At 43.1% G+C, this 24,562-nt stretch overlaps 2 protein-coding genes across 3 annotated transcripts in view; both read left to right on the top strand.

Annotated features, from left to right (window-relative positions):
- Window positions 1-24,562, top strand: part of ABCA3 (ATP binding cassette subfamily A member 3) — an 899,850-nt gene that overhangs the window by 705,835 nt on the left and 169,453 nt on the right. The window lies entirely within an intron of this gene.
- Window positions 53-24,535, top strand: CCNF (cyclin F). Of its 2 annotated transcripts, none has more exons than XM_082262141.1 (12): window positions 53-101; window positions 1,183-1,287; window positions 1,422-1,499; window positions 4,226-4,377; window positions 6,657-6,821; window positions 6,930-7,053; window positions 10,287-10,467; window positions 14,285-14,372; window positions 14,550-14,649; window positions 16,743-16,873; window positions 16,983-17,155; window positions 24,109-24,535. In XM_082262141.1, the coding sequence occupies exons 2-12, from the start codon at window positions 1,213-1,215 to the stop codon at window positions 24,459-24,461; spliced, it is 1,620 nt and encodes a 539-aa protein (XP_082118267.1). In that variant the 5' UTR covers window positions 53-101; window positions 1,183-1,212; the 3' UTR covers window positions 24,462-24,535. The 2 variants fall into 2 exon arrangements, with proteins under 2 accessions (XP_082118267.1, XP_082118266.1); XM_082262140.1 differs by having other exon boundaries at window positions 16,740-16,873.

Raw genomic sequence — 24,562 nt, 5'->3', positions numbered from 1 at the left:
TCCCAATAATATGTAAGGGGTAATAAATGTTTCTTTCTATGTTTAAGGGTCTCCAGGGATCTATACAGTATTGTCTGGCAAAGGTCCTAAGCCTTTTTGAGGTAAGAAGCCAGCCTAACAAGTCACCAGGCTTGTCCTATAATTAATTTTGTTCAAGTTGTTTAGTGTTGAGGAAGGAAGGGGCTTTATTGTCTACATTTTTGTGGCAGTAAATCTGTGTGAAATGTTGTGACAAATAAGATGGCAAATTTGCAAAAAAAAAAATGAAATGTGTCAAAAATGGAAAAAGTCGCAGATAAATAATTACCAGTATCTGTCGTTCTAGGCTTTGCCTGCAGGAGCACCTACTGGTGAATTTGTGGTATTGCAGCACAACCTAAAGGGTGAATAAACCCTAACAATAAACTTTTCTTTTGCTCTTTTTTTGTCTGTTAAATGGATCACTGAGGGTGTTTTATTACACTGCTCAAAAAAATTAAAGGAACACTTTGAAAGCACATCAATAGGGAAAAACATTATGCTGGATATCTATACGGATATGGACTGGGTAATGTGTTAGGAACGAAAGGATACCACATCATTTGATAAAAATGATCAACCTACAGAAGGCTGAATTCAAAGACCTGAAAATCAAAATGAAAAAATGATGCAGCAGGCTAGTCTAGTTTGCTGAAATTTCATTGCAGCAACTCAAAATGGTACTCAGTAGTTTGTATGGCCCCCGCGTGCTTGCATGCCTGACAAAGTCAGGGCATAATAATAATTTATTCTGGCCATTAAAGCAAATTTACACTCAAGCGCTAAACATGTCTAGTGTTAACATATGTTTCTACGCCTCAAGTGTTTTGTTCCGACAAAACTGCTGCTCCTGGACACACTTGTAACGTTTTTTTTTTTTTTTTTTAATTGCATCTCTAAAAGCCCTGCCACTTAACGCTGCTAACTGCCTATATGTGCATGGACAAATAGGATAACATAAAGGGGAGTTTAGAGGCCAAAAAAAAATGCCAGACGTCCCTATGAGCAGCTGCACAAATTCCAGAATGCATGAGGTTGTTATCATCCACATATGTATAGAGCAGCTCCAAATATGGTGAAGCACATATGTGCTGCAATCCCTGGACAGACCACGCACACACAATATATTGCACACACTAACAATTATTAATGTTCTTGTGATAGGATGAGGACCGGAAGAAAGAAGCTCTAGGAATGCTGGAGGCATCTGCTGCTCAGGGCTGCCTGCACAGTTCCTTCCTCCTATGGGAATCCAGGCACAAAACTGCTGTGAGTAAAATTTATATTGATGGGACAACCAATTTGAAATCTAAAAAATTGCAACAGCTAAGGTTTTCTTTAATACACAAAAACATATATTTTCCTTTTCTTATATTTTGTTTATATCTTATTTCCCCTACTAGACATCTGACCCTGGAAGGTACCTACAAAGCCTCCGGCAGTTGCGGGATTTTGCAGTTCGGGGTTGCTGGGATGCACAGGTAAGAGAAGACATAAACTAAAAATACTGTACTCAGCGCAAACAATCCTGAATATTAATAATACTAATAATTGCAGCTGAACACAAGGCCAATTACCCAACACCTCCACATACCATATTAAAAATATTAAAAAACATATAAACCTTAAAAAAAAAAAAAAAAAAAAAAATATATATATATATATATATATATATATATAATATAATATAAGAGAGTCCAGAATAAATTTCCATCATAAGTTCATAAAAAAGATCCCAGATGGTGCAAAGTGGTGTCTTTTTAGATTGAACATGTAGGTGTCGTATAATGTGCAGCACCTCCAACATACACACAGATGGTCTCTCACCTTAGAACCATGACCCCCTAAACCAACAGGATGGTCAAACAAGCATTCCCATTGAGGGATCTAATAGTCTCCCATTGGTCTGAGTGGATCCGAGACAGCCATTCCTCTGTATAGCGGAATCCTCTGTATCTGTATATAGCGATATAAAAACAAATGGAGGCTAGTGCTCTCTCTGTATTATATAATCATTTATTCAAAAAACATAAAGCCACAATTCTGGCACTTGTCACATGTGCACAAATGAGAGTTCTGTGTATATACATATAATCCAATATAGTGGCTTGGGTAATGTCATGTGTGGCTCCTTCCCCCACACACGTTACATCCTAGGCAGGACTTCGTCAGTGGGTACCCATGGGAATGCTTGTTTGACCGTCCTGTTGGTTCAGGGGGTCATGGTCCGAAGGTGAACGGCCATCTGTGTGTATGGTGGAGGTGCTGCACATTATATGTTACCTGCATGTTCAATCTAGAGACTCCACTTTGCACCACCTGGGATTTTATGAACTTTTTATGTAAATTTATTTTGGACTTTCTCTTATATTTTTTTTTTTTTTAAGATTTGTATGTTGTTTTTTTAATATATGAATATTTCTTGCACTATTTTCATTTATTAGAGAAGACATAAAAATGTGGGGGAGGAAAAAAGACAGACCTAGCATGGTGGTATCACAGTAAAAATTTGAGTCAAGCTTTACATGGATAGACTTTATAATTTTTTTTTTTTTTTTTTGCATTACACAAAGATTTAAATTAAATACATTTAAAGATGAAGTTTAAGTGTGTCACTTTTTCTAGGGATCGACCGATTGTCGGCAAATCCGATATTGACTTTTGCCCATATATCTGTATTGGCCCCGGAACTGGCTGATATTGCCGATATTCCAAATATTGCTCATGTAAGGGTAAAATTATGTCACATTGCATAATTCCATTTACAAATGTTATTGAATATGCCACTCACATATGTACAAATTTAAAGATATAAGCAATGAAATGATGTCACGACATCACTTCCGGGTACTGTCTGGCGCCAGATTAAAAAAAATGACAGCATTCAAAACAGCCAAACTTGGCGTTTTGAATGCTTTTAAGTGCAGAGGAGGGGTTTGGGGTCTTTTAGACCCCCAGATCCCTCCACAAGAGTACCTGTCAAGTAAAAAAAAAAATAAGAAATTTTAAATGTATGAAAATATCGGCCAATATCAGCCGATAACCGATATGCAATGGCCAAAATATTGGTATCAGCAACGAAAAACCGATATCAGTCGATCCCTACTTTTTACATAGTTTTATTGGGCCAGGTTGGACCAATGTAAGTATGTATGTGCCATACCTATGGGATCCCAGTGGAAGATGGAAATCCCCAATACTACAGTTATCTCCATTTACTTCCAGATCCTATGCTGAAAAACTTCATTGAGAATACAGGAGGTCGTTCACTTGGCCTGGGCGCCATTCAGGGAACATGGGTTGGACAAGGTGGAGAAGCGGGGTGGTGACAACATAATCTCTACCGATCATAGAACACTTTTGCATTCATTAAACAAGGCAAGTTGTTCTCTGAATGGCACCTGTGCCAAGTAAGTGACCTCTTGTGTTCAGTAAGCAACAGGGCAGCCGCTCGGCACAAGATCCAGACTCTTTTGGAGATTCCTGAAGTAGCGGTGCCTAGTGTGGTGATTTTCAAGCTTTCCACAGGGATCCCACAGGTATGGCACAAGCTGGACCAATATAACTGTGTAAAAAGTGCCATATCTACTCTTCAGATTTAAAGAGGTTCTTTGCTCTGGGGGGAAAAATATAAAAAGTAAGCAGCTACAAGTCTTATAATAACAGGAAACTTGCCTGTCCAGGGATCTAGCGCCATCCTCACCCAGACTAGTTCACTAGTCTTCAGGTTCCAGGTGCCGGCATTTTCACTGTGGGCAGCCGGCTGTGCTGCTTGTGGCTTCACAGCTGGCTGCCTACTGTGAATGAATGAACTGCGCTGCACTTTGCAAATGGTCCAGCAGTCTTCTGGGACCTGTGATGAGGAGGAGAGGAGAACATCAGCTTTGATTGCCTAGGAAATCCAAGTGGGAGTGGGTACCTGTCAAAACCAGGTAAGTGCACCCCTAAAAAAGAAAATGATGCGCCAAATGTGGCAGAGGAGGGGGAAAGGAGGACTTAAAGCGGAACTTTACCCTTTTTTGGTTTTAAATACATTTATTTCAGTCTTATGATTGATTAATGTAAACATTGTTTCCTCAAATACTGTTTTGTAGATAAAATATTTGAGATTTGTTAGAAAGATGAGGAATTTTCAGAGGCATGCTTGCTTACTATGGGATATTTTCTAAATGATTGCACTAAATGGCACCATTCTCTTCATGTTTAGATTTCCCTGGCTAAGTCCTCTGGTAACAAGAATCAGATGGGGCAGGAGTACAGGGCGGCTTCTGAACTGGTCTCACAAGTCTTCCAGTCCTCTGTTCCCATCAGCAAGGCCAGCATTTTCACCAAGCAGAAGGGGATGAATGACACTATGCGGTAAATGCTACAACTTCTACTACACTGTGACATGAATGGTGCGCTCTTATTTTATCAACTCAAGGTGGTTTTCTTTTTAAAGCTGAACTCTGGGGAAATTGTAATAACTACCTTTTTAAAGTTTAAATTCTGACCTTTTTGTCTAGGGCAGTGGTTGCCAACCTTTCGGACCTCACGGACCACTAAACTCAATGCTCTGGCTTTCTGCCGCCCCCCTGGATTACACACACAATGCTCCGGCACTCTGCATCACGCTGCTGCCTTACACAGACCCATCATTGGATCTCACCTCCTTATCCAACCATGTGTTCGAGCTCTGTGCTCGCTTCCACAGTCTGTGATTAGCGCTGCCATTGGAAGTCCCTTTATTCACCTCTTGCTCTCTTCTGCACTACTCCCGACGCCTCCCTCTGAGTTCACATGTGTCAGAACTACAAGGGTGGCATCAGGTATCGATACGTAGTCACATGAATAGGAGGAGCCTGCGGGAGCAGGTGATAAGGGATTTAAAACTTTTTATTCCCATAGACAAAATGAACATTCAACCCTTGCAGTGTGGGTGGGGGCTTAACTGTAATGGGGAGTTTTTAAATTTCCCTGGAGTTTAGCTTTAACACTTTGTAGAGTGAACTTGATAGTGGAAGTCATTCCATATCAACAGATTTGTCTGAAAGTTTGAATTTGGTTATATGGTCACAAAAGTGGCTCATGTAAAGACGACATTTAATACTCTTCCAGTGTGAGGTAAAATCCCAAAAATATTTGAGGTTTACTATAGTGCTTGCTAAAGTAGACCCAGGGATGGACAATGGCTTGTCAATATCCTAGGTTTAAAAGATTGTAGGCATATGTGTATCTACTAATACCTTTCCAGTGCCCATGCCGCAGAATGCTGCTGCGCTGTAGAGAACTGGCTGTTTGAAGAATCTTCTGAATCCAACACGTCTAGGAGTTTAGGATTTCTGGTCCTTCACTGCATGCCATGGTTCATCCTCCAGGCACCTACATAATTTTGTTCAGTAGGGACTGGCAGGTGGAACCATAGCCCACAGCAGGGGGACCAGGAATGTGACACTCCTAGAAATGTTGAATTCAGAAGCCTCTTAATGCTGCATTTTTTCTGCTCCTTTTATCCAAATTAAAGTGATATTAAAGCATCATATTTTTTTTTTTTACAATGGTTTTACATAGAGCAGCCCCAATCCTCTTCTGGCGCTCCTGGCTCATCCTCCTCAGCGGGTGCCCCCATAGAAAACCACTTTCTATGGGGGCACTCGTGTTGGCTAGTTCCTGAGCCCCGCTCTGCAACTCAGCCCCTCCACCCATCTCCACCCACCCTAATTACCAGAATTTATTCAGAGCAGCGGAAGCCAATGGCTTTTGCTGCTATCAATCTGCCCAGTGAGAAGGGAGAGAGCCTCTGCTTTCATTCACAGTGCTGAATTGAGATCAGGCTCAGGTAAGTATGTGTGGGGGGGGGGGGGGGTCCTGCAGCACAGAAGGTTTTTCTTTTTTTTTTACCCTAATGTATAGAATGCATTAAAGTTTATTAAAAAAAAAAACCTTTAGGCTTTAGAACCACTTTAAAGTGGTTCTAAAGGCAGAAGGTTTTTTCTTAATTCATTTTATGCATTAAGATAAAAACCTTCTGTGTGCAGCAGCCTCCTAATACTTACCTGAGCCCCATCTCTATCTAGTGATGATGTCGAAAGCCACAAAGTACTGAGACTCTCCCTCCTCATTGGCTGAGACAGAAGTGGGCGCCATTGGCTCATGCTGCTATAAATCAAAGTCAGTGAGCCAATGAGGAGAAAGAGGGGGTGGGACTGATCCAAAGCTCCATGTCTGAATGGACACACAAGAGTAGCGGCTCAGCTCTGGTGCCCTCATAGCGAGCTGCGTGCTGTGGGGGCAGAAGGGAGGGGCCAGGAGCACCGGCAAGGGACTAAGAAGAGGAGGATCTGGGCTGCTCTGTGCAAAACCATCCATTTAGATGTATGTGTGTGTGCTGCCTTGGCTTGCTCATGATCCGATAAGCAAAGAGAATACACATACAGTATAAAGAGATGTGCTTCTCCTTAGAACACTGCAGATTCCGCCCTTCCCCTCACCATGTTTCCTTTTGTACAGGATGTCACATACTTTACCTTAGGCATGTACTGTATCAATATAATAGTTTCAAGGTTTTTGAACTTGAGCCAGGTGTTGGTTATTATTTTCATTAAAGATGTGGTTGTTCGTATATACCTGTTTCTGACTGCTTACTCTCTATTCTCCAGGTATATCCTTATAGACTGGCTGGTAGAAGTGGCAACCATGAAAGATTTCTCTAGCCTGTGTCTACATATGACTGTAGGGTTGGTAGATCGGTACTTGAAGCTACGTAGTGTACCCCGAGCACGCCTGCAGCTAGTGGGCATTGCCTGTATGGTGATCTGCACGCGGTGAGTGTTTGACATCTTATCTGCCTTATCAATTGGAGGACAGATACTTCTACTACTGTAAGATAACTTATCTGAAACAGTACTGACAATATTCCAATCATTTTACAGGTTCATTAGTAAAGAGATCCTAACCATCCGAGAAGCTGTATGGCTCACTGATAACACTTATAAATACGAGGACCTGGTACGAATGATGGGAGAGATCATCTCTGCACTGGAGGGGAAGATTAGGGTAGGTGCTCTCTCTTCTATTTTTTTTTCTTTCCCCTCCCCACCCTGTTCACAAAACTGAGCCCTGTGTAAGCTCCACGTTGGCCTGTTCAGAGCTTACACTAGGTTAAAGCAACCCATAGATGACTCCTATTTCTCTATCGTTCATTGACAGACGCAGTTCCTGATGCATATCTGTAGGGTTATACTGCCCCCTGCAGGAGTAGGACACTAGGCAGAAAAAAAGTTTTCTTTCACAGTCAGTGTTGATAGGGGGGAATGTCTCCCTCAGTAGTGTTGTGTTCTGCCTGTGTGGGGGACACTAGTATTTTGTCATGGTCATGTGATAGTGTCATAGTCATGTGATAGTTTGTTTTTGGGGTTGTATTCGATATGTGCAAAGAGAGATCACACAAATACTACAAGTATAACATTTAATAAAAGTAAGGCCAGATAATGTTAGAAAATATAACAAGAATACATAACTACAGATGCGGTTTCCGCCATGGAATCCCACCTGTTCTCGCAGCGTGGCACACAGGTGATCACAGATGCATGCATGATTGCAAGCTCTGATGTGCGCCTGTTATTACAAGCTGTGTGTGTTATATACTGTAGAGGACTTGAATGTAAGGAAATGGCCAACCCATCCCCCTTGGAGCAGTATGAACTTTTAAGGACTTGGTCAGTTTACAGTGAGATTCCTTTGGTATGAGTCAGCTAAGGTAACCAGACTTTGTCCTGTATGGCCTCTTAGCCAGGTTTAGAATTCATTATTCGGTATTGTGAGCCAACCGTAATAAAGAAATATGAAATATACCATTTCCCCATCAGCGGGGAGACTTCCTGGCCAGAACACAATGATTACTGCTAGCGGCCATAGCCCCCATCAGCAATCAAATGTAAAAAATTCAACAGTCTGATTGAACCCAAGTTGATTGATCGACTTGGGTACAGTCAGCCTGCCCATACATGGATCGAATCTCAGCCTGGTCCCTGCTGAATTTCAATCCATGTATGGCCTGCTTAAAGCGGTAGTATACTCCATCATTAAACTTCTACCTACAGGTAAGCCTATGATAAGGCTTACCTGTTGGTAAAATGAACATCTCCTAAACCTGCACGGTTTAGGAGATATTTGCCCTGCATGCAGCTGCTGACACCAGCGGCGCATGCACTCTGAAGGTCCGGCAGACCTTCAGAGCTTTTTGCCGGCTCCCTGCCGGAAAGTAATGCATGCGCGCGGGAGTGACGTCATCGCGGCTCCGGCCACTCACAGCGCTGGAGCTGCCGAACCCAGAAGAGACGCAGAGGGAACATGACAGCTCCCTCAGCGGTGTCCGGGCGACCGTGTTGGGGCTCCGTTTTAAGGTATTTCATAATGAGCTAGTATGGGATGCATACTAGCTCATTATGCCTTTTCTCCTGCAGGGTTTTTTTGTTTTTTGTTTTTTTTTTTTGAGTATACAACCGCTTTGAGTTCCCCAAAGCCTCAATTGATCATGCTTAGACCTGCAATTTTGGCTACCTAGAGTTGCATCAAGGGAGGAAGAAATGTTATGTCTTCCTAGAAGTCTCAGGCACTTCACTTGGCTATGGTGGAGGTTTGGACTGCTAAGGGAGTGTGGGAAAAGCTAGTATCGGCAGTAGAGGAGGCTACAAGTGAACCTGTTACCTTGAAATGAATGGAAGAATCCATGTTCACTTCAAAAATAGTTTGCATCAAAATAATTTGTAGCCTTGAATACAACACAGAAAATTCTCTTTAACCTGAAGCAGCATCACCTAGTAATATATTATTGCAACAAAGCCTTGAAATACAACCAATTGCGTATAGCAGGATTTCTCTACTCGGGTAGCTCCAGAGGTTGCCAGGGGTTTCTTGAGCAATTTCTTCCTTTAGAGAAGTTCCCACTGACACCATTGATCTTTTTAGCTATCTGTAAGGGAGGGCATTTTTCCCAAAGACCACAAGTGTAAGGACACTAATGTGTCACGAGTTGTAGATAAAGTAATGTTTAGAAGGGGTTCTCTGAGACCGGAAAGTTATTTTAAGGGTTTTTCTGTGTTGAAAAGGTTGAGAAAAGCTTTCTTATAGGATTCAGTTTTTTCTCCACCACCTCCGGCTATACTTTAGATACTTTTGCAAGCAGTTTAGAGAAATGTTAATTTCAGCAGTGCTCCATCAGGTTTTAGTATTTTGTGTTTTTTTGTGGGATTTCTGATTGGCCAGTATGCCTTTTTATTGCTTTATCCAGTATATGTTAAATAAAAGGAATTGTTTAAAATAGTTTTACTGCTGACCACGGTCTGCTCCTTTTTATTGCACATTCTGACCCTTGTCTGCTTTTATTATTCTCTGAATCATTACAATGTCTTGTGTACAGAAGGTAGAGGCTAGGGATTACCTTTATCAGTGTCTTTGCCTGGCTCTATGCTGATAAAAAGGCCCTTGTATTAGAGGTGGGGAAGATTACTTCTGTTTCTGAAGGAACAAAGCCATTGATGGTGAGCTCATAGAGTTCCTGATGTGATTATTGTCCAAACTGATTATGACATAATTTAATGAAGTTTAATTTTTTTTAAACATTAGGCCCCTTTCACCAATGTCCGTTCCGCCGACGTACTCTGTTTTTCTCAGCGTGGATCGATCCGCCGATCCCTGCTGAGCAGGCGGGTGACAGCTCCGTCTCCGCTCTGTGTGCGAAGATGGAGCTGTCAGATCCCTGCTGTCCTCTATGGGGAATCGGGTGAGAACGGAGCGCCTGTCCGTTCTCATCCGATCCGCCAGACGGATGGAAAATAGGGTTTCCATCCGTCCGGATTTGACAGACAGGATCGGATGTCAGCGGACATGTCTCCGCTGACATCCGCTGCCCCATAGAGATGCATGGAGCATCCGTTCAGATCCGCCTGAAAAACTGACAGGCGGATCTGAACGGACCGTATGTGTGAAAGGGGCCTAACAGAAATAAATGTATTTTTTATTTTTCACACAAAAGGGTATTTAGCAGTTGTTTTTTTTTTTTATATTTACTAAAATAATTGCATTTTCATGTTCTGTGTACTGTGGGAGACCAGATATAGTGAATGCAGGGTCCTAGGTTTAGTAACACTTGGGAGAATGTTTTATTTTTGTAGTTATCTTATAGCTGAGTTTTTGTTTTTAGTGACAAGATATCTTTGGATAACCTCAAATAAAGTTACAGATTCAAAAACAAACCATTAATCTAAATCTGCTTTGTGTATTTTAAGGTGCCCACTGTGATCGACTACAAGGATGTTCTATTTCATATTGTATCGGTGGACAGGAGCACAATGCATCTCTGCAGCTTCATCTCTGAGCTCTCGCTGCTCTACACAGAGCTCTCTGTTTATTCTCCGGCTCAGATTGCTGCTGGCGCCCTGCTGCTAGCCAGGATCCTGCACAAACATGGTGGGTCTGCACTGTCCCTGGATCTCTGTCTCCATGCTGCTTTGTATTGCAAACAGTCTACAGCTTGTAATGGAGCCTAGCCAAATAATGCGTTTGCTTAGGATTTCAGTTTTGTAGGAAGATTAAACTGAAAGGGCTATGTGGAGTTTGTGTTTTCTTTTATAGCATTGTGTAGTGTTAATATGACTGAAATATTTAAATCTGAACTAAATACACATTTTAAATGCAAAGGGATTTCTTTTTACCTCTTAGCCCCGGTTCACACTTGTGCGTGTGCGGGGTTCGCATGTAATGTCGGAGCGCACTGCTCCGACATTACATGCGATCGGCTGTGCGGTGCGAGTTTAGCCATACAAACTGTATGGCTAAATTCGCATCGCACCCGCAGCAAACACGCACAGGAGGCATTTTTGCAGCCGCATCAGGATCGGATCGCACAGCAGTTCACACTTGTGCGATCCGATCCTGTGCGAACTGCACGATCGCACTGTGATATGCGATCAAACTGGGGGTGTCGTTAAGATTACATTGACACCCCCAGCGGATCGCATATGGCAGTGTGAACTGCCGGGGGTGCGTGTGCGATGCGGGAACAGGCTGCGAATTCGCAGCCTTCCCGCATCGCATAAATGTGAACCGAGCCTTAAAGAGGCTTTCCAGGCTTCTGCAGAAAAAATCAAGTCAGCAGCTAAAATTACTGTACTGACTTTTAATATAAGGACATTTGCCAGGGATCCCACAATGTCTTCACTTGAGCCGATTCTTCATCTAGTGTTATCGGTATGTCCCGAATTTGTTTAAATGGAATTCATATTGGCCTGCAAGCCGCTTACCGCAGATTTAGCGTAGAGCCAGCACTTCAGGTATGGGGCTCGCCAGCACATTTGCTACAACATAAGCTGATCAGCGGGTTCTGGCTAATATATTTATGGCCAAAACCGGCTAATAGGCTGAGCGAATGACAGAAAAGAGCTCTGTGTTTGTAAACAACACAGAGCACTCCACAGACAGCAGCGACACAATGTTTGTTTCTCTTGTAAAAACCGGCACATTGCTCAGTAAAAACAGTACACAGTAATCATTGTAGGCACACAATTAAAGAGAAGTTCCAGTCTCCTGTAAAAAAAAAAAAAAAAAAAAAAGTCTGCTGACTTTGAAAAAAACAGCCATTTCTCTTACGTCCTCCGACAGTCACCGCCCCTCATAAAGTCTTCAGCAATGGGTATTGACTTCCGCTCCGCAGGAGTAGCTAGGCATAAGACTTGTTAGAAACAAAAGCTTTTAGCATAGACACACCCATGGGGGCTGTCCCACTGGTCAATACCCCCCCCCCCCTGCAGTAAGCCATCCAAAATCAGTTTGTCTCTGCCTAGCGTTAGGAGTAGAGTCTCAGCCTTCTAATCTTTTCTTATGATTTATATTTTCTTTTCTGGGTTGTTGCTCCTGTTGAGCCTTTTATGTTGCCCAGAAGGTTCTCTTACTGTGTGTGTAAGGTTCCTTTCTCTGATGTGGGTACTTTTCTACGGTTGCGTCTCCCACTGCTCATCTCTACACTGCTTTGGGACATCCCATTGGTAAAGACTTTGAGGGGCAGCGACCGTCGGAGGACGTAAGAGAAAACTGAATTTTTGTAAAATCTTACCGTAAAATTCCTTTCTCTGAGTCCTCCGACAGTCCCCGCCCCTCTTTTGGGGCTTTTTCTTGTACACTTACTGCTATGCTACCAAACTGAGTTGGGATGGCTTACTGCAGGGGGGTATTGACCAGTTGGACAGCCCCCATGGGTGTGTTTATGCTAAAAGCTTTTGTTTCTAACAAGTCTTATGCCTAGCTACTCCTGCGGAGCGGAAGTCAATACCCATTGGTGAAGACTTTATGAGGGGCGGCGACTGTCGGAGGACTCAGAGAAAGGAATTTTAGGGTAAGATTTTACAAAAATTCCGTTTTACCTGTCCCACGAACCAGCAGTGTGCTCACCCCACTTGGTTTCACCCGCAGTCTTCATTCCCTGGTGCGAGCAGTGATGCGCATTTTGAATGGTGGATGCAGTATTCTGGGGCCTGTCAGTGTCCCAGGAGATTGCAGGGAGGGACGGAGGAGAACTTCCGGTTCCGATCGCCTAGGCGGTCAGAGCGTGAGTGGAAGCGGGTACCTGTCCTAATCGTATACCCGCTAGGCCCTTCCCCCCACTCCTCAAAAGCACCAATTATTCAAGAGGAGTGGGGGCCTAGCTCCCCTTTTGGGTGGAGCTCCGCTTTAATCACTTAATTGCTCCTAAATGTTAACCCAATCCCATCCAGTGTCATAGGTAACACTGATCACTGTACTAGTATCACTGGTGATGTCAGTGCAGTGGGAAATCTGACATTAACTGATGCTGGGGCCCACTCTAAATCTCTGATCGCCGCTGTACTACCATTAAAAAATAAATAATTCCAGTATATATCCCATCGTTTGTAGATGCTATAACTCTCAAACAAACCAAAGACATGTAGTGCAATACATTTTTGCCTTTTTTTTTTTTTTTTTATTGAGGCTCTGTTCACAGGTAGGCGTTTTTGGGGAGTTTTTCTGCTCTAGGATCAGCTCTCAAAACGCCCAACAAGACAAATCCTATTAATTTCAATGGCCCCCTATTCACATCTGAGCGTTTTGACGCTGTAAGCAAAACGCCCAACGCTCAAAAAAGTACATGAGCTTCTTTTTGGGCAGATTACAGGCGTTTTCCATTGGTCTCTATTCAATCTAAAAACGCCTGCACAAAAAAAACGCCTGTAAATCGCGGTAAAAATAGCGGTAAAATCACGCGCGAAAACGCTACGCTCAGGTGTGAATGTAGCCTGAATGTTTTTTATAGCGCAAAATAAATATTGTGCTTTTTTTTTTCAAAATTTTCAATCTCTTTTAGGCTACATTCACACCTGAGCGTAGCGTTTTTGCGCGTTTTTTATTGCGATTTTTACCGCGATTTACAGGCGTTTTTTGATTGAATAGATACCAATGGAAAACGCCTGTAATCTGCCCAAAAAAAAAGCTCATGTACTTTTTTGAGCGTTGGGCGTTTTGCTTACAGCGTCAAAACGCTCAGATGTGAACAGGGGCCATTGAAATGAATAGAATTTGTCTTGTTGGGCGTTTTGAGAGCTGATCCTAGAGCAGAAAAACTCCCCAAAAACGCCCCAAAACGCCTACATGTGAACGGAGCCTAAGTTTACATAATAAAAAATAAACCCAGTGGTGGTCAAATACCACCAAAAGAAAGCAATATTTGTGTGAAAAAAAATATCAATTTAGTTTGGGTACAGCGTTGCATGACCGCTCAATTACCACCTAATGGCACAGTGCCGAATTGCAAAAAATGGTCTGATAATGAAGGGGGTAAAACCTTCCAGGGCTCAAGTGGATATGCCTTTAGGAGATATGTTTGTCAGGTAAATTAAGATAATTAACATCAAAATTTTTACCATGAGCGCACACGTGACTAACTGTATCAGCAGGGTTGCTCTTTTGTAAAATCTCTGCTCATGTAGTTGTTTTGGTAAAAATAGTAGAATACAACACTGGGTGCAGCAATGTGCTGTCTGCTTGATGTAAGAAAAACTACATTTCATCTGTACAGAGCACCATTATATATATATATATATATATATATATATATATATATATATATATATATATATATATATGTGTATATATATATATATATGTGTATATATATATATATATATATATATATATATATAATTTTTTTTATTTTTTATATGGGACATGGTTTAGTTTTTGCTAATCCTGTTCTCTCCTTCTGTCTTTCCTGCAGCACTTCCATGGCCTGCCCAGCTGGTAGAAAGTACAGGCTTCACGCTGGAACATCTCACCCCTTGCGTTCTTCTCCTGCACAAGAAATGGTGAGTGTAGCACATCAACTACACTGAGATAACTAAGACATGAGTCACTCATTGGCTGCCTTCCCATGTAAACATATCTGTCTAGTGACTAATCTCTGGTTTGCTAGAATTGTCTATAGGTCTGTGATATCAGAGACTTTATACCAGTGATAATAAAATGTTTCTCATTTCTCATAGCTTCCATGATGATGCACCTAAAGACTACAGGCAAGTGTCCCTCACTGCTGTGAAGCAGAGGTTTCAGAATGACCTCTATGGTCACATCAGCACTGAAAAGGTGAGACTAAGAAATGAAAGGTCTTATGATCAAAAGTCCATGAACTGTTTTTGTTGCTTATGGCCCCTTTCACACAGGCTGTCCGATCAGGTCCGCCTGCCAGTTTATCAGGTGGACCTGATCGGACCAGTCTTTTCTATGGTGAGGGGGAAGTCAGTGGACACATGTTTGCTGAAACCCGCCGCCATCCAATTCCATCCTGTTTGCCAAAAACAGTTTGGAGATCTTTTTTCCCCATCCGTCTATCGGATCAGATGGAAACTGACAGGTGGTCCGTTTCCATCCGATTGCCCATAGAGGAGAGCAGGACTGTGTCCATGTCCGCCCTGCATAGCGGAGCAGACACAGACCTGTCATCCGCTTACTCAGCGAGGATCAGTGGAGAGATCCTCCGTTTGAGCAAGTGGATTCTACTTGGCGGAGGAGCCCTTGTGAAAGGGGCATTTAGCAGACAATCAGATTTTAACTTAAATTCTGTCATGCTGCCCTAGAAACACAAAGAGTAGAATTGAGGCTGTAAAGCCATCCTATCTCCTGTCTGAGCTCAGTGTAAACATTAAATTATTTAAACTGTTATATACTGTAATGAAGGCATTGTCAGGATTACACAATAGGAAGTAGAAGGCTTTGTACTAATTGATAATTTTACCGTCCTTCTGCTGCTTGGACACAAAGTATGTTACCAACCCTGAGAAGGGTTTAATTAACTGTTGACCTTGCCAGCAATGCAGTGTCTGGTAGTTTTCTGTGAGCTGAACAGACAACGCAAAAATAGTTTTAGCTTTTGTTTTGTTGAACTACTTATCCTATCACCCTAAATGTAATTGAGATGAATAAGGGTAGACATGTTTGTAGTCCAGCCTGGGTGACAACCATGGCTGCACCATATATACAGTGCAGGAATGAGTGTAGCCAACCAGGGACAAAATCTCTGTTATTTGCAAGGTTACCTGGTAAAAATAAAGGGAAAAACATTTTAAGAAAAAGAATGCAGCCACCAAATTTAGTATCTTCCGCCACCTCTAGGCCACCAACCCTAAACTACCCACCACTTACCGGGTTGTCCGATGGCACATTTCTGATACTCACCTACTTAGAGGATGCAGCATTGTCCTGCTGAGATCCTCTTGTATTCCACCACCTCTTGGTCCCGCACTGCCATGCTGACTATGACCTCATCAGTAGGCCTGCCGGCTCTTTCTTCTTTAGCCAACGTGCCTCCTGATGATGCGGCACTAGGCCCACCCCCCTTCTCCTTTCTGAATGAAGCGATGTGCCTCCTGGGGTATATGACACGCATATCCTAGGAGGCAAAGGGAGGACCCTGTCCGGCATTTGCCTAGGTGAGTGACATGCGGGGTGGGAGGTGCACTTTTTTTTAATGAGAAAAGAAAAAAGACATCCCTATCCTGGCCGGGGGGGGGGATGGGTGGTTAGAAAAAGAGGGATGTCTCTCTGGGGTAAATATCCACTTTAAAGAGGAGCTTGAGTTTCCTGTATAAAAATTAACTACAAAAACCGTGGCTGCTGACTTTTAATAAACAGCTACTCGCCTGTCCCACAATCCAATGATGGGCTCACCCCAGCCCTTCTCCCCTCCTTTTCGTCTGTCCCCAGCGCCAGCATGTTAACTGTGGGCACCCGGCTCTGACCGCTTGCTTCTCTACAGCCGGGTGCCCACTGCACATACAAGCAGCACAGCGACTTGTGAAAGGTCCCCGTAGTCTTCTAGACAATCGGAGCGTAAGTGGAAGCCGAGTACCTGTCCCCCCTGCTCCCCAAAAGTGCCATTTCTTTACCAGAAGCAGGGGAGAGGAGGACTTAAAGCGGAACTTCCACTTTTGAGTGGAGCTCCGCTTTAAGGACCCGATGAGTTACAATATGACATTTTTGTTTTTGGGTTTAGATACGCTTTAAAAATGAATTGTTGGTGATCTCTGCTGTTTGCTTTCTCAGCACTGTCCATCAAAAGAACCCCTCACATATTCATTTTGCATTACACAATGATCAGAATCCTCCCTCTGGTCTTGCAGGTTGCTTTTTTGATAGCGAATATTGGCTAAAGTAAGAGTGTGATTTGCTGTCGTCAGCAGGTGATGGACTACAGCCAGTTGTGTGCTCTGCTTGGGATTTCCATCCAGGATTCTGAAAACTCCACAACAACACCGAACATCTCTGATGTCCATCCCTTTCTGTGTTCTCCTGCCGGAAACAAGACAAAAAGGTAAGGACTGAAGGTGGACTGAAGGAGCCATAATTGTCAATGGTGTGGGTTAATACTGGCTAAAAATGGCTGGAATATGTGTTTGGTAACTAGACTTTACTTTTTACAGACGTAGAGAGGATAGCATGCAAGAAGATCGGGACAGCTTTGTGACCACACCCACTGCAGAACTATCCAATCAGGAGGAAGCACTACTTGGAGACTTCTTAGACTGGAGTCTCGATTCTTCTTGTTCTGGCTATGAAGGGGATCGGGAAAGCGAGGGAGAACGAGAAGGTGATGGTGAGTTCCTTCTATTTGTCCTTAGACAAATTATCTGCACTGTTTGTGTGACCAGTGTCCTAATGGCTCATACAGTCTTGTGAGGGTTTGGCATCAAAATTCTAAAATATCTTTATACTGAATTACCCACATTTTGATCAGTTGTGTACTGTCCTCTCAATCTTTGCTGTGTTGGAGTAACTGCTGGCGATCACTGTATTTATCACCTACCTACATTGGTTGACATCCATTCGTTTTCGTTGTCTTTTTGCACTGCGTAATGCCTAAAAGAAGTCCACTTTTAAGATCATGTTTCATGTTCTGCACAAATTTCGGGTGTAACATGAAACATGGATATACTTTATTTTTTTGTAATTGGAAAGAAATAACTGTGTGCTCAAAAAAGACCCCCTCTATAAACCACCTATAATATGTAATGGGGGATAATTAAACAAGTAAAACTTTTTAACCCCATGTGACTTTTCTTCGTTTTAAAGCGGTAGTATGCTCCGCTATTTGACATTTACCTACAGGTAAGCCTATAATAAGGCTTACCTGTAGGTACAATGAATATCTCCTAAACCTGCACGGTATTCAACCTGCATGCAGCCGCTGACGTCAGCGGCGTATGCGCTCTGAATGTCCGGCAGACCTTCAGAGCTCCTTGCCGGATCTTGCCGTAAAGTGAAACTCCTGCGCACATGCGCGGGAGTGACGTCATCGTGGCTCCAGCCACTCACAGCGCCGGAGCCGCCGAACCAGGAAGAGACGCCAAGGGAGCATGTCAGCGCCCTCAGCATTGTCCAGACGACCGTGTCAGGGCTTCGTTCTAAGGTAAGTATTTCATAATGAGCTAGTATGCGATGCATACTAACTCATTATGCCTTAGTCCTGAGGGTTGTTTTCTTTTTTTTTTTTTTTTTTTTTTTTTCAGGAGTATACAACCGCTTTAAGGCATTTTCGTTTTCTGCTTCTGTGCTGTCTGGGCACTAAGCGCTGCCATTTTGAAAATTGACACCGATATTGTTTCAATACTGCAAATGCATGAAATGAAGCACAAGATGTTGTGTGCCTCATCTCATACATGCAGCATACGACGTTACATACATCTGTTTAAAATTTAAAAGAAAAACCTTCCCACAAGGTCTCAGAAGAAATTTTTTTTCTTTTTATACCAGCAGCAAATTAGTATTATTCTGTATGGCACATATCATGCGCTTCATGTTGCGCATGCCAAATATAACAATACTGCAAGATGTCGCAGTTTAGGTACGTGATTTTGTTGATGGCAGTGGTGACATTTCCTTCCGGGGGGGGGCATGCAGCCAGGGCTATGTCACCGCTGCCTTCAGGTATACCAAGAAGTGGAAACCAAAAAGCACAAGTGTAAAAAAAAAAAAAACAATTTTAAGACATCAGTGTTAAAGGATAAGGTCATCTTTCCTAACATGTCATACCCGTATGCAAGGTGTAACATGCTACTGATACTGAGTCCCCATTGTGACTGCGGGACGGGGATCTTCTTCACACACCCGCTGTCACAATATTGAAAAAGACACTGCCGGGCTTGCCCGCACTGCTGCATCATTTATTCAGAGTTGATGGAGGAACTACAACTACCATCAGCCATTGTAGCTGACGGCTTGTAGTTCTCAATGGACTACCAGGGTGCTGATGAGTGTTCTAGGTAGTTCATTGATGTCATTAAAGTGATTGTAAAGGCAGAAGGTTTTTATCTTAATACATTCTATGCATTAAGATAAAAAACCTTTTGTGTACCTCAGCCCCCCTAATACTTGAGCCCCATCTTCCTCTAGCGTCCATGAGTGCCTTAGCCATCCAGGACTCTCTCTCCTGATTGGCTGGCTGAGAGACAGCAGCGACCCTATTGTCTCCCACTTCTGTCAATCAGAGTCGGCCAATCAGGAGAGAGGGGGTGGGGCCGAACTACGGTTCCCTGTCTGAATGAATACACAGAGCTGCAGCTCTGTTCGGTTTCCAACATAGCAAGCTGCTTGCTGTGGGGGCATTTGACAGGAGGGAGGAGCTAAGAGAGCTGGCGAGGGACTGAGAAGAGGAGGAGCCGGGACGCTGTGCACAACCTGCACAGAGCAGGTAAGTAGAACAGGTTTGTTTTTTTTTTTGTTTTTTTTTTTAAAGAAAAAAAAAGGCATGATAAATGAACGGATGGTGGCACTACTTAACGACAAAATGCGCCAATTTGATAAGACGTGGGACCCTTGGCTCAGATACTTGGCAGGCCCCCAGTGAAGGGGGAGTACTGTTGCCCCCTGCGGGAGCTGGGGGAGGCGGGGTAATCTACTGAGGGTGGACGGACCTGGACGCGGACCCCTTCCCTTTTTACCCACCGCTACCATATTCTCCTTCTATTTCCCTTTTCCCTGCTTGCATTGTCCCTGAGGACCACTTGACTCTCCTCTCTCTTCCCCTTCTTCTATTCTTTGCTCCCCTTCTCTCTGCTTACTCCTACCTTTCTCTACTTTTGCTTTGTTCTTTCTCCTTTTTTTTTTTCTCTTCTTTTTCCCCGTTTTATTGTTCTTATTCAATACGGTGCACAGCCAGAGAGCCGGTACCCCCCCCCCTCAGTTTGGGGAGGGGGGCCAAGGCCGGGGGTCGGGGACCGCCTTCCCTCCTGGGGCGCAGCATGTTCCCTTGAGGGGTGCCGGGGGGGGGGGGGCGCGGCTCGGGCCCCTGGCCAACCTGGCGGCCGACTCGGGGTTCTGACTTGACCCTGACTTGAGCTGCCATTCCTAGCATTATTCTGTTTCTGTTACATGTACTACACCGGCAATATCTGTGTCAGTTGAGCCTTGACTTCTATTTTCGAGATTGTTAAGCTATCTTTGTGGTATATGACCAAGCCTTTTGAGCGTACATTGCACTGTTGTACAGTTTGTTTACTCTCTGTAAAACTTTAATAAAAACTATTGGAAATTAAAGAAAAAAAAAGGCCCTCTACAATCTCTTTAAGTAACTGCTTGCCTGTATGAGGTATGAGCAGACAGCTACACTGCAGGAACCTGAGATCGCACCTGAGATTTCCTGAATGTGGGTGCAATGCTTTACAGGGTCCTAATGAAAGAAATATAAAATGCATATTTTTTTTACCTGCAAAAAGATGTGCATTAATTTTTACAAAGGGGAACTTCTCCACTTTGGTAGTTTCACATCAGCATTCAGCAATTACATGCTGATGTGACTTTTAAGGAAGGGGAGGGAAGGTCCACTTTAAACATCTCTTCTCTGCAAGCCTGCTTCTCATTTTTCATAGTTTCATGCTAAACAGATCGGGTCAACAGTCCAAGACTGCTTAAGAGCTTAACCTGGCATTTCATTTATCTGTGCCACCATCAATGTTTTAGTAGTAAAGTGAAGGTGTGTCTCAGGATGAGCTGGCTCTACCGGTTGTTAATTTGATGTTCTACATATAAACATTTTTCCTTTTTTTTTTCCTTCCCTTCCACCTTCTGCACATTAATGCAGTCAGTTTACATTTTGTTTTAATTATACAGGTCAGAATTTAGATTTAGTAAAATAGAAATAGACTATAATTGCATTTCTAACGTTTGCTTAACAAAATGAGGTGTCTATTAAAGCGGTTGTAAACCTAAAAAAAAACCCTGCAAGACAAAGGCATAATGAGCTAGTATGCATCGCATTATGAATTACTTACCTTGGAACGAAGCCCCGACACGGACCCCCGGACACTGCTGTGGGAGCTGACATGATCCCTCGGCATCTCTTCTGGGTTCGGCGGCTCCGGCGCTGTGATTGGCCAGAGCCGCGATGCCGTCATTTTCCGGCAAGCTCCCGGCAAGGAAAGCTGAAGGTCCACCGAGCGCATGCAGTGCAAATATCTCCTAAACCGTGCTGGTTTAGGAGATATTTATTGTACCTACAGGTAAGCCTTATTATAGGCTTACCTGTAGTTAAAAGTGGAAAAAAGCGCGATACTAACGCTTTAAACATTTGCTGAATTGCTCAGGGTGACTGAAACACCTGGGACATGAGCCCTGGGATAAAATGTCCATCCTCTGAAATAATACTACAGGAAAAAGAGCAAGCACAATAGTTGGGGTTGATTTACTATAATTGGAGAGCCTAAAATAAGGCTTCCCTGTAGGCACAGTAAATATCACCTAAAAATGCACCGTTTAGGAGATATAAGCAGCTGGCATGCTGTCTATTAAGAGGGAGCCAATCAACCGCCCGCAGCTGGCAAACCTGGAAGTAAGACCAGGTCTAGATGGAAGCCCTGTCAGTGGTGACAGCAGGCTGCTGGAGGGCTTTGTTCTAAGGGAAGTCTTTCATAATGTGCTAGTATGTGATGCTTACTAGCACATTATGCTATTATTTTGCAGGGAAATTTTTCTTGCGGTTTACTACCTCCTTAACCTGTTGCCGACCGCCCCCACATACATTTACTGGGGGGCTCCTTTGCGCATTAAGTCACATACCTGTACGTGATCCTGTACTTCCGGGTCTGGGGCGCGCACGCACACCGCTGGTGACCCGCTCCCACTGTGATTGGACACAGCAGGAGCCAACGAGTGGGTCCGGTGGTCTCGATGTCAGCCGGCCCAGCGATTGTTTGGGAGAGAAGCAGAACGGTCGTCTGCCTATGTAAACAAGGCAAACCGCCGTTCTGTGAGAAGGGAAGGTAGTGATCTTGTGTTTCTGCTAAGCAGGAACCACATAGCTCAGCCTTCCCATAGTACAAGCACCTCCCCCACATTTAGTAAACACTCCCTAGGCACACATTTTAACCCTTTGATCGTCCCTGATGTTAATTCATTCCCTGCCAGTGTCAGTATAGTGACAGTGCATATTTTTAGCACTGATCACTGTATTAGTGTCACTGGTCCCCAAAAAAGTTTAACTTAGTGTCAGTACCGCAATATTGCAGTTCCACTATAATTCGCTGATCTCTGCCGTTACTATTTAAAAAAAAAAAACAAAATATATAAATATATCCTATCATTTTGTAGATGCTGTAACTTTTATGCAAACCAATCAATATACGCTTATTGGGATTTAATTTATCAAAAATATGTAGCAGAATACATATTGGCCTAAATTGATAAATGTAAAAAAATAAATGTATATATATATACAGTAAAACCTTGGATTGCGAGCATAATTCGTTCCGGAAACATGCTTGTAATCCAAAGCACTCTTATATCAAAGCGAATTTCCCCATAAGAAATAATGGAAACTCAGATGATTCGTTCCACAACTATTTATTCATAAGTCTTTCAGTTTATAGTCTATATACAAAGATTATAGCAATGTGATAGGTTGTGTCATCATAAAATGTCCATCCACAAATGGCGCCTCCACAAGGGGATTAGAAGCAAAATCCAGCAGGAGCTACAGAGTATGAAAGAGAAGAGAGGCGCCTCTAAGTGTAGCAATATGGTTACATTTAATGAAGGTACAACATTTAGCAACTCGCATGGTTGATGATTAAAGAGGCACACCTAAGTATGCAGGCATCCGGGGTAAAGCTGTCCACATAGACCATCTTCTGAACCACTGGCTCTCACCGATGTCAGTCTGCAATTGTGATTGGGAAGACTACCCTGCAGTAGAGTGATCTGAAAGCGAGACTTTGAACCTCTCATGGAGCGCAGCGTGGAAGGGTGTGATGAAGATGGCGGTGCGGAGGATGGTCTATGTGGAAAGCTTTACCCCGGATGCCTGCATACTTGGATGTGCCTGTTTTAATCATCAACCATGTAAGCTGCTAAATATTGAACCTTCATTAAATGTAACCATATTGCTACACTTAGAGGCGCCTCTCTTCTCTTTTATACTCAGTTGTGACATGACGCTGCTTGTATATCAAGACATTGCTTGTATATCAAGTCAAAATTTTTTTTAAAAATGTGCTTGTATTGCAAAGCGCTCTCAAACCAAGTTACTCTCAAGCCAAGGTTTTACTGTATATATTTATATTTTATTTTATTTTTTAAATTGTTGGTCTTTTTTTTGTTTATAGCGGGGAAAAAAAATAAAAATCCCAAAGGTGATCAAATACCACCAAAAGAAAGCTGTATTTGTGGGGAAAAAAGGACATACATTTTGTTTAGGTATAGCCCTCCCACAACTGCGCAATTGTCAGTTAAAGTAACACAGTACCGTATCGCAAAAAATGGTCTGGTCATGAAGGGGGGTAAATCTTCCGGAGCTGAAGTGGTTAGGATTTGACCCCAAAAAAAAAACCTGGAAGCCGATTGGTTTCTATGCACAGCTGCACCAGATTTTGCACTCAGTTTTAGTAAATCATCCCATATGTGAAGTAAAGCTCCTGAGTAAGGCCTCTTTCACATGGAGCAGACTGTATTTTGATCCGCTCCGGCACTTTTTTTTTTTTTTACGGACACGGATGACACTTGTGTCATCCGGTCTGTATGTCCGCATATCATCCCATCCCTTTGCGGATGATATACGGACATAATGTATGTCTATGGGATTGCGGATGTCAGTGGATGACACCGCTGACATCCGATTTTGTGTCCTTTCCGTTTCTTAAACAGAAGAAAAATAGGGTTCTGTTCCGTTCAAAAAAACGGAACAGAACTGAAAGGACGCAAATCGGATGTCAGCGGATGGTTATCCGCTGACATCCGCAATCCCATTGACATGCATTATCTCCGTATATCACCTGCAAATGGATGGGGTGATATACGGACATACGGAACGCCCGTGTGAAAGAGGCCTTAGGGGCCACATGACAGTTGGCAGTGTCTCTGTAAATCGGTTTGGCTTCCCTGTCTATGTAGAGCCACCAGGAAAGAAAAAATATGAAGGACAATAATACAATATCCCATTTTAGTGGGCTGGTATTGCTACCCAACATGGGAGCATAATGTGAAAATGTATTTAAAAAAATTCCAAAATATCTGTAAAATTTTGAGTTTTACAAATTTGTTTTATCTGTGTTCTTATAGTCACTTGTCCCAGCGGCATCCTAGATCTCTCCCTGATCCTCCCGGAAGAGCATCATTGCCAGGACTCCAGTGATGAGGACTCCACAAACCTGCTGCTACCTGCAAAACCAGACCTCTCATTTCATCCCTTGATAATCGGCACAGACAACAGTTCCGGCTACTCGTCAGTCAGCAGTCCCACCACTTCTCCTACTGGCCTTCCTTTTACCCCAACCCCAGGACTGCCCCATAACAAGCTCACCCCTATCCCTTTCCCCCAGCCTAGCCCAACTCATTTCAAGTCTTCCCGAAGGCAAGTGAAGAGGAAAAACCAAGCACAGCACAGTGATGAAAATGTTGCCGATCCCTTGTAAAGGAATCTTATCTTCCCTAGTGTACAGAGAAAGCTATATATGTAAATATATATATTTTTGTCATTTAAAAGAAATTTGCCTGTTGGTCTGATTTGTACCAT

This window comes from Pelophylax lessonae, assembly GCF_965119305.1.
Source record: "Pelophylax lessonae genome assembly, chromosome: 6".
Lineage (NCBI taxonomy): Eukaryota > Metazoa > Chordata > Amphibia > Anura > Ranidae > Pelophylax > Pelophylax lessonae.
Note: the sequence above shows the minus strand (reverse complement) of the source record. Positions and strands in the feature narration are given on the sequence as shown.

Coding starts and splice junctions, on each gene's coding strand:
- CCNF (XM_082262140.1), top strand. CDS start 1,213: ATGCTGGAGGCATCTGCTGCTCAGGGCTGCCTGCACAGTTCCTTCCTC. Junction 6,822..6,929: donor TGTATGGTGATCTGCACGCG/GTGAGTGTTTGA, acceptor ATCATTTTACAG/GTTCATTAGTAAAGAGATCC. Junction 17,156..24,108: donor GGGAGAACGAGAAGGTGATG/GTGAGTTCCTTC, acceptor GTGTTCTTATAG/TCACTTGTCCCAGCGGCATC.